General features: G+C 41.8%; 2 protein-coding genes and 1 long non-coding RNA gene across 4 annotated transcripts in view; 2 read left to right on the top strand and 1 right to left on the bottom strand.

Moving 5' to 3' along the window:
• LOC124115107 (islet cell autoantigen 1-like) overlaps positions 1–12,276 on the bottom strand; it is a 353,911-nt gene that overhangs the window by 66,656 nt on the left and 274,979 nt on the right. The window lies entirely within an intron of this gene.
• Positions 1–12,276, top strand: part of LOC125372341 — an 85,049-nt gene that overhangs the window by 19,275 nt on the left and 53,498 nt on the right. Inside the window, exons 2-3 of the long non-coding RNA XR_007218079.1 lie at positions 3,615–3,726; positions 4,196–4,374. This is a non-coding gene — a long non-coding RNA (uncharacterized LOC125372341). The remainder of the gene's footprint in view (positions 1–3,614; positions 3,727–4,195; positions 4,375–12,276) is intronic.
• Positions 8,344–10,347, top strand: LOC124115108 (E3 ubiquitin-protein ligase TRIM56-like). The gene has a single exon (XM_046475928.2). It carries the CDS (start codon positions 8,761–8,763, stop codon positions 10,237–10,239), a length of 1,479 nt encoding a protein of 492 aa, XP_046331884.2. The 5' UTR covers positions 8,344–8,760; the 3' UTR covers positions 10,240–10,347.

The following is a 12,276-nucleotide window of genomic DNA, read 5'->3' as shown; positions in this document are numbered from 1 at the left end:
AGAGACCTTGGTGGGAATGCTTATGCAAACAGACCCGCCAATCCATCGATAGCGCATCAATCTGGAGAGCCATTGGATCGGGAACTGGACTGACATAAACCATAAGTTGATGGTTTAGGCAGGTGGCAAAGAGATCTAGATGCAGTGTGTCCAATAACGTGGTTATCCAAGCAAAGATCTCGGGATGTAAGGTCCATTCAGTTGCCACTATTCTCCCCTGGCGGAAAAGGCTCTCGGCAAGGATGTTCAGCTTCTCGGGACTATGTCTCGCTTCCATCCGGCAACTGGAGGGATCTGCCAAGGCAAACAATCATGTAGTCTCCATCATCAGAAAACTGGATCTGGTTCCTCCATGTTTCTGAATGGCTGCCACTACTGTGGTGTTGATCGTGGCTATGAGGATGGACAATTGCCAGAATGGCGTAATAAATGGCCTTCATTTCCCTGCAGTTGATATGTAGAATCCTCTCTCCGGTGTTCCAAGATCCTTGTACTGTGGGATTGTCTATATGGGCTCCCCATCCCGAATCTGACGTGTCTGTAAATACATGGTGTTCGGGCATCGGGTGTGGGATCATAGTGAGTTGATCCATGCCTGAAGAGGATGTAACATCAACCCTCCTCTGAAGGTGATATCCTGTAGAGACGTTGGGTTGCCTAGAAGAGACATACACCTCCTTAGAGACCTGCTTGGTTGAATTGATAGGGATTGAATTATCGTAATAGTCTTGACGAATCAATCCTCTGGTGGACATAGATATCCCTTGTGGAGTTGGAAACACACTCTGATGCATCCGATGTCTTGAACCGGAGTGGTCTCGGACTTGGAGGACTAGGAAGCCTGGGTAGGTGGTCAGAAATAGCTGAACCAGAAATAGCATGTTCTGGTGAAAATGATCTTCTTCTTGGTCTGGTGCCAGGAAATCGTCCAGGTACCCATGCATTCATACTAGATGGAGGTGGGCAAACCTGATGACTGGCGCTGTAATCCTGGTAAACAGCCAAGGGGCTATTCATATGGAACTCATATAGTCGACCATTGATTGGGAAGCGCAGGTACCTCCGTGATGATGGGTGTATAGGGACATGAAGATAGGAGGCGTCTTGAAGGTCGAGGCTGATGAGCAAATCTCCTGTCCTTAAAGTTGATCGCAATTTCCATATGCATTCCATCTGGAACTTTGGAGGAGGTACCAAGGAAGGATTTGTTGAGGATCTTTAAGTCTATTATCATCCTAATGTCGGGCGAATTCTTCTTCAGAACTAAGAATACCAGAGAATAAAAACCTTTGGTCTTGTTGCTCTCCGATGAGTTTCCAAATCCCTCGCTTCTTTAGTAGCTTCCTGATGGTCAGATCTGTGGCCGCTACCATGGCTACGACTTGTCGAAATCTGCGGCTGACGGACCGGATATGCCAGGATGGTGTTGGTTGGTTTGCTGTTTAATGCCACACTCAGCAATACTCAAGCTGTATGACCCTGGTCTGTAAATAATGGAGTCTGGCCAAGACAATCCAGTGATTAATATCATGATCGATGACATACATCAACCAAGTCAGCGAGCCTTACCACCTGATCATGTTAATCGCGTCTTACAACGAGCATAGTCACCTTTTACAGCAAGTATGGGTTGCTGAAGACCTATTCTATCCAAGGTCTTCATGGGTCTGCCTGGATGGGATGCCTCTTGAAATGCAGTTTTTATCCATGAGCCACGACGTCTAGGACCCGGCGGTCGGGCGTTATCTGTTTCCAATTATTGGCATATGACAGAAGATGCCCTCCCACTGGCCCCCGAAGCGGCATTATGTTGAAAGACGGTAGGCGTAAATCTTAGTCAATAGACATAACCAGGTTGAAAGGGTCAATAACGGCGGAATGGTTGGCAAGGAAGTCAGAACCTGCATTCACCTCTGCCCCCGGCGATAAGATCCTTGTTTCTTGTAGCCGGGCTGACGAAACGAATCCATAAAAGATTGATGTTTGTCATACCCCCGACTCGGTTGGAATGAATCCTTCCCGGAGGGAACAAACTTCTTCTTAGGTGGCTGTTTATATGACAAGTCTTTCTGATCCCAGGAACGCTTCCATATGTACATTGGCAGCTAGGTTGATAGTTGACACCTGGAATCATTCAGTTGTGTCTTGTCTGACCTCATCTATGACATGTCCCAATTTGCCATTGAACATCTTGGGAGCAGATATCGGTTGTGACATCATCAACCTTTGTGTGGTTGGAAACAGCTCTTGTGCTGGTAGTTGTTGACGCTGTACAAAAGTAGCTGTGAAGACATCCTGACTTGGGTGGAGAGTAAGTCTTCCTGCATTCTGACTACAGTGTCAAATGCTATGGATGAGTCCGACCTGATCTGCCCAAATGATGTCTGCAACGGTGGAATGATGTGTCTGATTCCGGCGACAAACAAGTTGTTATATGTGCCAATGTCCATTGAATGTCTGGATGCCATAGACAGGTCTTTAATCTGGGCAGCAGGTAACATGACTTTAGTATTAGGGTTGCGTACTAGCTTCATCAAGTATTCGTCCAAAACTTGATCGTCCGGCAGTGGAGAATCATGTGTTTTATACAACTTCCACTTCAATAGAGGTAAGGGTAGTCAGCCATCATGTCTGAGCTTTAGTAGACTTTCAGAAGCCTGATGTGCCACCTTGCCTGCAACACTTGGCCATGGCAATGTCTGGTGGATATGTTGAGATGATGTAGGAGCATGACATCCTCTGTATTCCGGCATCTTAGGTGGTGAATTTTCTGTCATTGGAGGTTGGAGTATAGGCATAAGATGATATAACCCCTCAATAAGTTCCACAAAGCTGTATCTCTCTGTATAAATCCCACTAGGGTGAATCTTCAAACTGATTAACCTCCTCATATAAGTGCGATTCCGCCTCAGAATGATCATGGGTAACTCCCGGGAGGGTTGGATGTTCGTCATAATCCATACACTCAACGTGTTCCCGGTGCGGTTAATCATCCGCTGGTCTCCAGGACTCCGCTATGAGTAAGATCCATGCGGCTTGTGACGAGTGCCCATGTATAACGGAACCCGTATGGAAATGATGGTCCTCCATCAAACTGCTAGGCTGTCCCATGATGTAATCTCCGTCTCGGTCAGTAGACCCTGGACAGTCCCGTGCGGTCCGAGCAGTCGGCTTGGGTTCCGTCGGTTGATGGTGACTATGCGGTTGAAGTGACGCTCCCGTAACAGTCTGCTGGGCTACCGTGGGGTCTGTGTGGTGACTGCACGGTGTCTTAGGTGAGGAAGATGGCCTTGCGGTACCCAGACGGGACCCATGCGGAGATCTAGATGCCGTGTCTCACGGGAGGGTAAAGCTTGGAGCTTCTACCTGGCTGGTCCGTATTGTCATCTGGGGTAGGCTGTACAGCTGTGGCTGTGGTCTGAACAATCACGTTGACCGGAATCACGTTGACCGCAATCACGTCGACCGCATTCACACCGACCTTCTTCTTAGCAGCTTATCTTCTTCTAGCTTTAGTCAAGGCTTCTGCTAGTTTGTTGAATGCCTTCTTAGACAGAGTAGAGCACTGATCACATCTTGCCTTTTCAGTGCATTTAGCTTCTCTGCACTTCCAGCTGTTGCTGTGAGGATCTCCCATGATAATCGAAAGGCCATACTTCTTACAAGCAGGAAGAGGGGGAGACTCCATGACGACCTCACAAACACACTCACACCAGCAATACTTATGTGAGTATGATCCTTACTACAATTAGCAGCTTTTAATATGACTTAATATATCTTTTTTAAGGAAACAATAGAACAATCTTAGATTAAATGTCACTACAATCAAGTGCTTGATCGTTCACTCAAGCACACAGAGGAAAGAAGTGAGGTTTCCCTCCATTACGCACGTCATAGCTTGGGTTGCTATAGTGCTATTGAGAAACAACTAATTGTATGTAATTGAAAGTGAAATGGACGTCTGTTGAAAACTCCTGGTTTTTAGTCAATTGATGGTTGATAATCGAATAAGTCAACAGCAGGTGGATCATCAGAATTGTAGACATCTGGATCAGATCAGATGGAGTATCAGACACTAGACATCAGTCCTGGGTTTGATCTCCTGCATACTAAGAAGGTTCCAACTGACTGGATTATGCCATGTCAGAATCAGATGTTTTCTTCTTGACCGTTTCCCTCCTTTGACATTTTCCAGGATTTAGTGATGCTGAGAAATTCATCCCTTGGGAGAAAAGCACACTGGACTCATCTATATACTAAACAGCTCTGCACTTCCATGTTTGTGGAGGAGACACCATCTTGTTTCCCACAACATGTTTATCACCAAAGAAACTAAAACGCCAGGGTAACATATCCTCTTCAGCTTCTACGCAGGTGAGAAACACGGTCTAGTCTTCTTGTAACCAACGTAAACCGAAATTCATTCATTACATGGTGTGAAAACGATAAAGTTTCATGTTATGACAACTAAAAAAAACCCCAATTTCTTCTTCTTCTTTTTTCCGTTAAAAGGAACAGAGAAGGGAAAGATGTGAAGATGTTTAGAAAGGGATATGCCATTAGTATCAGGACTTCTGTTGGAAATCTATAGGTTTTATAGCATGATGACAGCCAAAATACAGGATATCTGGAACTGAAGTAGTAGAGGCTTGCAAGAATTACTTGAGGGGCAATGACTCCAGAGTCACCAGGGAATCAGAATAACAAGCAACTAAACAAGAAAACAGAGTTATCACTATCCCCCGCCATAGGACACATTAGAATTTTGCTTGTTCATAAATTAGTAGTGAACATAAACTATACAAAAGAGTCCTATAAAGCCTTTAAAAGGGACAGCCACTTTGGCGACTTAAAGTCATTAGAAACAAGTATTTGTCACAGAGTGACGAAATATCCCCTGCCATATACACCATAGTACCAAATATGAAGACAGTCCAGCGATTAGTTCTTGAGATATTGTGGCAACACCGTTTTCCAACTCCAAAAACAGATTTGCCTGCTGTGACCTTGAAAATGGGGTCAAGGTCACCAAATCTGACAGGTGTATGCGGTGTCTGTATATACACTATAGTTCCAAATATGAAGACAATCCAGCGATTAGTTCTTGAGATATCGCGGCAACACCGTTTTCTAACTCCAAAAGCAGATTTGCCTGCTGTGACCTTGAAAATGGGGTCAAGGTCACCAAAACCAACTGGTGTCTGCGGTGTCTGTATATACACCATAGTTCCAAATATGAAGACAATCGAGAGGTTTAGTTCTTGAGATATCGCGGCAACACCGTTTTCCAACTCCAAAAGCAGATTTGCCTGCTGTGACCTTGAAAATGGGATCAAGGTCACCAAAACCGACTGGTGTCTGCGGAGTCTGTATATACACTATAGTTCCAAATATGAAGACAATCCAGTGTTTAGTTCTTGAGATATCGCGGCAACACCGTTTTCCAACTCCAAAAGCAGATTTGCCTGCTGTGACCTTGAAAATGGGGTCAAGGTCACCAAAACCGACTGGTGTCTGCGGTGTCTGTATATACACCATAGTTCCAAATATGAAGACAATCCAGTGTTTAGTTCTTGAGATATCGCGGCAACACCGTTTTCCAACTCTAAAAGCAGATTTGTCTGCTGTGACCTTGAAAATGGGATCAAGGTCACCAAAACCGACTGGTGTCTGCGGAGTCTGTATATACACCATAGTTCCAAATATGAAGACAATCCAGTGTTTAGTTCTTGAGATATCGCGGCAACACCGTTTTCCAACTCTAAAAGCAGATTTGTCTGCTGTGACCTTGAAAATGGGATCAAGGTCACCAAAACCGACTGGTGTCTGCGGAGTCTGTATATACACCATAGTTCCAAATATGAAGACAATCCAGTGTTTAGTTCTTGAGATATCGCGGCAACAAACAGGTGGGACGTACGGACGGACGTACGGACGGTCGTGAATACTATATCCCCCGCTTCGCGCTTTCGCGCGGCGGGGGATAAAAAATGATCAAATGTGAAATTAATATACACAATTGGTCCCTTCTATGGATAACTCAGTCTTGATAAGTATCACTTAGATAAGCTAACTTCAGTAGTTTCTGCGAAAACTTGCCCCCATTGCACACACTATGCACCAAGTAAAAATAGCATTGACCAAGGGCCGTAACTCTGTAAAAAATAATGCCCAGTAATATAAACTTCTAAAATTCATTAATAGCAAAAGGCAACAATTCAGCATGTGTCTGATAAATGTGGAAAATTTCATCTGGAATCGAACCATACCCTTATTGTTTTCTAAGTCCAACTTGTTGCCATGGAAAGGTAAAAAATAAAACTTTTTATAAGTGCTAAATCTGAAAGGCACCAGTTCAGTATGTGCCTGGTAGACATGCAAAGTTTTGTAAGAAAGTATTTAAAGATTTTTAATTTATGCTCCGGAAACGAACACCACCCTAATAGAACATAGGTCCAACTTGTTGCCATGGAAACGTAAAGAATTAAAATATCTAAAATTCCTAACAGCAAAAGGCACCAGTTCAGTATGTGCCTGGTAGACATGCAAAGTTTTGTAAAAAAGTATTTAACAGTTTTTGAGTTACGCTCTGGAAATGAACACCACCCTAATAGAACCTAAGTCCAACTTGTTGCCATGGAAATGTAAAAAATAAAAATTTCTAAAATTATTAAATAGCAAAAGGCACCTGTCTGATAGACATGCAAAGTTTTGTAGAGAAATATTTAACGGTTTCTGAGTTATGCTCCGAAAACGATTTTGGGATGCATGCACACACCCGCACACGGACGCACGGACAGACGGAACCCATCTCAATATCCCCGCCAACTTCGTTGGTGCGGGGGATAATTAGTCTGGCCTTATAACATATCAAAACTTGACATAATTTACTCCTTTGGCTAACTACATGAAAGATGTCCATATCACTAAATGTGTTTGACAAAGACAGACGGTCATTTTAATATAGTGAGTATGGTTTTACGCCACTTTTAGCAATATTCCAGCAATATCTCAGCGGGGAACACCAGAAACAGGCTTCACACATTGTACCTATGTACCCGGGTCTTCGGCTTGATGAGTGAAAAGCTTTAACCACAAGGCTACCCAACCATCTTTATTTTAAAACAAGCTAAAGTGACTAGTGTCCTACTCAGCATGGGGCCTACACACCTGATAAGTTGAAAGATAAGGTATGTCAGGGATTTACTGATAACAAAATACATCTCCACCTACCTAACAGGTTCATCATATGCTGCTAGCAAAGGTTGCTGCATGCCATTCAGAAACCTATCAAGAAAGCTATAGATAAGATTTGTTTGTTTGTTGTTTAACGCCACACTCAGCAATATTTTCCAGCTATATGATGGCAGTCTGTAAATAATTGAGTCTGGACAAGACAATTCAGTGATTGACATCATGAGCACCAATCCACGCAATTGGGATACGACATGCATCAATTAAGTAGCAAACCTGACCACCCGATCCTGTTAGTTGCCTCTTACGACAAGCATAGCCGCCTTTTACGGCAAGCATGGGTTGCTGCAGACCTATTTTAACCTGGATCTTCACAGGTCCTATAGATAAGAAGGAGCGCGGACAATGTACAGAACAATCTTACGATTTTCACTCACACACTTGTAACGCTTTACAATTCACATTCTTTGAACTCATGAGATTGAAAGAGAGATTTGAAGGTGTACTTTCACCACATTAACCCAACTGTCAAATGTTCCTACCTCACATAGGGAAAACTTGAATCATTTGATGACTACATGTGACACTACAGGTGTCATTGTCTCTATTCTGGATATGGAAATGAGAGAAAGTATTTGGCTTGACTTCTGATATGCTGCTGTGAGGATGTTGTTTCAACTTAGGATGTGATAATAAAGCAGAAATGCTCTATTTTCACCAGCAAGGATGCACCAGCAATTCTATCTCTACAAGCTGTATTTTATTTTGTAAGATGTTTTAGCCACACTCAGCAATATTCAAGCAAAATGATGTCAACCACCAAATAAGACAGTATGGTCCAGACAAACCAGTGATTAAAGTCCAACACATCCGGGCTAAATGACATGCAATTAACATCATCTTTCTGGCAAATTGAGGGGTAAACTCTTCGATTGCCTGGTGGACAGGTTAATGTGGAGGGGACACATGGGCTCCTATAACCCACTGACCTAGAGAGGATTATGATGGTACAAATAGAATCCTGTTCTTGCAACTGGGATGTGCAGGGAGTAAGCCTAAATGCAAGTTCTATCTATCATCATTTCCTACAAATTGTCCCTGGACATGTGCACAGGAGTAGCAAGTCTCCTGGCAGATCTACTCATAAGAGCACCCATCCAGTGTGCATCTCTTTTACTCTCCACCACAATCCTGGAGGTGTTTGGCATGAATTACTGTAATCACCAAGGGCTGTGGGCTGCGCATGTATGGTCAGGGGATGTGATGAATGGTTTGAGGTAGTCTGTTTAGAACTGTCTTGGTGTTCAGGTTTCAGAGAAGATTTGGTTTGGTGAACAGGCATTGTATTAAAATTACACTGTAACCAAAACCTTAAAGATATTGGTTTCCTACAAAACACTTGACATGTTTCACCTAATATTAAAATTTAAAAGACATCAAGGATGTAATAAATGAAATCACTGCCAAAAAAAGGGTTAAACATATTTATTATTGATAATTATTAAATAAGATACTTACATAATTTATTTTTGACTGAGCAATGTTTCTCATCTTCAGTCCTTCAACATGGCATACTCTGAGGCTGTGGGCAAGGACCAAACAATGACTTTGTCAGAATTGGTTCAGAGTGACTTTCTGTATTGTGACATCTGCCAGCAGCAGTACTGTCAGCCTGTGCTCTTGCCATGTCTCCATAGTTTCTGTGTCTCATGTGTGTCTCATCTTAAATCGGACATCAGCAGGAATGGCAACTCATTGCTACAACTAACCTGCCCTACATGCAAGTCAGCAGTCACAAAGCCAGACATCAGTCTCAACCAGCTTAACATGTTCTTACTTAACTTGTGTCAGCTGTTGAAGTTAAAAGCAGCAAACTCACGTTTATGTGAGTACTGTGCATTTGATGGGAAAAAGATAAGTGCTACAACTCTGTGTCTGGAATGTCAGGACGACATGTGTGATCCATGCACACGTGCACACCACCGTACACGAGTCACACGGGATCATAAACTTGCTCCACATGAGCAGATCAGAAAGGGTTTATATGATCATGATATACGAAGCCATCAGCAGATTATGTGTTCTGACCATAAAGAAAGTCATCTGAATGTAATGTGCGAAAACTGCTTACAGCTAATATGCCAAGATTGTGCCCTCGAGGCTCATGCTGATCACAAGGTGTCCTCAGTGGAACCTGGACTATCCAAGTACAAGAAGCAGCTGATGAGATTTTTACAAGAACTGGAGACACAAGTACCAGCAATACAGGACTATGTTGCTTTCCTGTACACACATGAGACAAATATAAACAAGAACCAGAAGGAAATTAGCAAAGAGATCACAAACCAAGCAGATCGCTTCCATAAACTGATTGATCAACAGAGACAACAGCTGTTAGACCAGCTAAATGAGGCATGCCAGAAAGAGGTCAGAAAACTACAAGCTAAATGCAATGATCTCAAACTTGCAGAAATATCGATACAAGAAAATACAAATCTTCTTGGTTATCTGGAAAGATTTGGGACACCAGAAGAAATTATTTTAATGTTCAAATCAATTGCTGAAAGGATCAACCAAATGAGACACATGAAACCTGATGGTTTAAGTCACAGGCTCATGACTCGATTCACATTAGGTTCATTAACAGAGATGAATGCACAAATAATGTTTGGCCATCTCAATATCAGCAGCGTTCCATTTGATCAAGATGATTCTCCACAACCACGTCGGACAGCCCCAACTTTGATGCCCTCTGTCCTACAAACTCCTCAACTAATGGCTGTGTTTGATACTAAACTAAATACGGACTCAGTTGATGCTTGGCCTACTGGCGTCTCTGTGACTCAAGAGAAGGATTTTGTTATTGTGGACAGGGACAACAAGAAAGTGAAAATATTTGACAAAGAAGGCAAGCTTAAAAGAGAATTCCCAGGCAAAGGAGATCATGCACTAGGAAGTCCATTTGATGTCACAATTCTGCAAAATAGCAATATTGCTGTCACTGATTACAAGAATGAAGATGTGAAGATATATTTGATCAATTAGAAACTGTGTGACAGCAATCACTGGTCACTGTCGGCATCCTCGAGGAATAACCACAAATAAGAATGGACAAATCATTGTGGTAGACTGTCATTTACATCAAATAATGACTTTTCATCCAACAAGTGGGGAACTTCTATCAACAATTAGGGCTATATGGATAACAATTATGATCAGCTGTTGACAGACCCCTATTACATCAATGTGACTAACAATGGTGACTTGGTGGTAACAGATCAAGCTGCTCCTAACCTTAAAATACTTAATCCCAAAGGAGAATCCCTGACTCAGTATGGGACATACGGCACACACCAGAACCAAATACTGCAGCCATATGGTGTTTGCATTGACAGCCATGGATATATCTTTGTTGCTGACCACCAAAACAGCCGAATACATCTTTTGCTCCCTGATGGTAGATTCTTAAAGTTCCTCCTTACAAAACAAGACAAACTCTGCCATCCAGTGTCCATCAATTTGGACAGTGATGGTCACCTTGTTGTAGCCGAGGCACTTGGAAAAATCAAAATATTTAAATATATTTGATCACAATGTTGGGATGTAAAAATAAATCCAAAGGTTAAGGTTCAGTTTCATTGAAGAATCTGTTGATAATACAAGGTCACTTGCACCTTGGCCAGAGGTGAAATACAGACAATGGGCTGTGTCAAAGGGAAGCCCATCAGACCACAATCCTGGTGAGCTAAATATGTATCAATATTACCATTTTATTTGATGATATACACAAAATGTAGCCCTTGAGATGACAAAATATTCTAGCTTATGATATCTAATCTGAAACATATCAAGCCAACCTACCAAGCAAAGAAACTGTTCAAATGGTATAGCAGTCAAAAAGTGTCTGCTATGATGAGTTGTGTTTTAGGAATGATTACAAAATCATCTCCAACAGCATATATGTATATAGATTACTACACTTATCCCCATCAGATACTTCTTTTTATAACAATGAGCGCATTTCAAAACATTATTAAACAAGCAAAACCAAGTTAGATATACAGTGATTCCTCGCTGTACCGCTGTCATCGGGGTCCAAGATCCCAACCCCGCGTACTAGAATAGAGCATTGTACAGATATTCATTGCTGATGTTCACATTACGTAATGTTGGCAGTGTATAGAACTGTGGCGCAAGTATTTCACAGTGGCATGGGACATGTAGATCTATGTAACACTGATCATTGAGGATGATTCAAAATGCATGCGTAAAAAAAGAAAAAAAGTTTTTAGTATAAATGAATCAAAGTACAGTGTATTATTTTACGACTGGATGTTATATATGTAGATTCTATATAAGGTAACAAACTGTTGTTATATTCTAGTTTCTCGGAAGAAACATGGTCCGATCGACATTATCGATCGATGACAGTGAATTACAAAGCCTACCAAGCCTTTTAACCATACTAATGTGAGACCAAGGCTTTGATTGGTTAATATATGATGACATGTCTGTATGCACCTTATGTACATTACGTGTGTAACTACACGGTTATTTGAGCAATTTATAAAAATCAAACCACAAACGTAGATTTGAGTGGATGTACAGGGAAACATGTTGCGTTGAAACACTTGAAAGTGGCAGTTATGACCATGTACATGTAGTAATGAACACAAATTTTTATTTACTAAACAAGAGTCATCCGAAGATGACATATCCCCCCGACGTGGCATGTCGGTAAACTGTGTGTACCTTCAAATGTATTTAGATAGTTAAGGAAATCTTTTTCCTTGATGCCAAAACCAGAAATATAATGAAGGTTATTAAATATTGGTTCATGTAGCTCACTTTCTGATGATCTCAAATGTCAGGGGCTACAAATTAAAAAGATTAAAATCTATAAATAACAAACTGCACTACTAGTGAACATGATTGATATGTGCATAAAGTTTGGTGAATCTCTGTCGCATGGTTTAGAAGATATGCTCCAGACGAGGACATTACCCTAAGTTCATCAATTTTCAATTTAAATTGAAAAAAGAAAAAAAAAGAAATCTGTTAAGAGCAAAAGCACCACTACAT

The sequence above is a fragment of the Haliotis rufescens genome, unplaced genomic scaffold (genome assembly GCF_023055435.1).
Source record: "Haliotis rufescens isolate VD_foot unplaced genomic scaffold, xgHalRufe1.0.p SCAF_4, whole genome shotgun sequence".
Taxonomy (NCBI): Eukaryota; Metazoa; Mollusca; class Gastropoda; order Lepetellida; family Haliotidae; genus Haliotis; species Haliotis rufescens.
Note: the sequence above shows the minus strand (reverse complement) of the source record. Positions and strands in the feature narration are given on the sequence as shown.

Bases quoted from the DNA above. Each gene is read 5' to 3' on its own strand.
- LOC124115108 (XM_046475928.2), top strand. From the start codon at position 8,761: ATGGCATACTCTGAGGCTGTGGGCAAGGACCAAACAATGACTTTGTCA.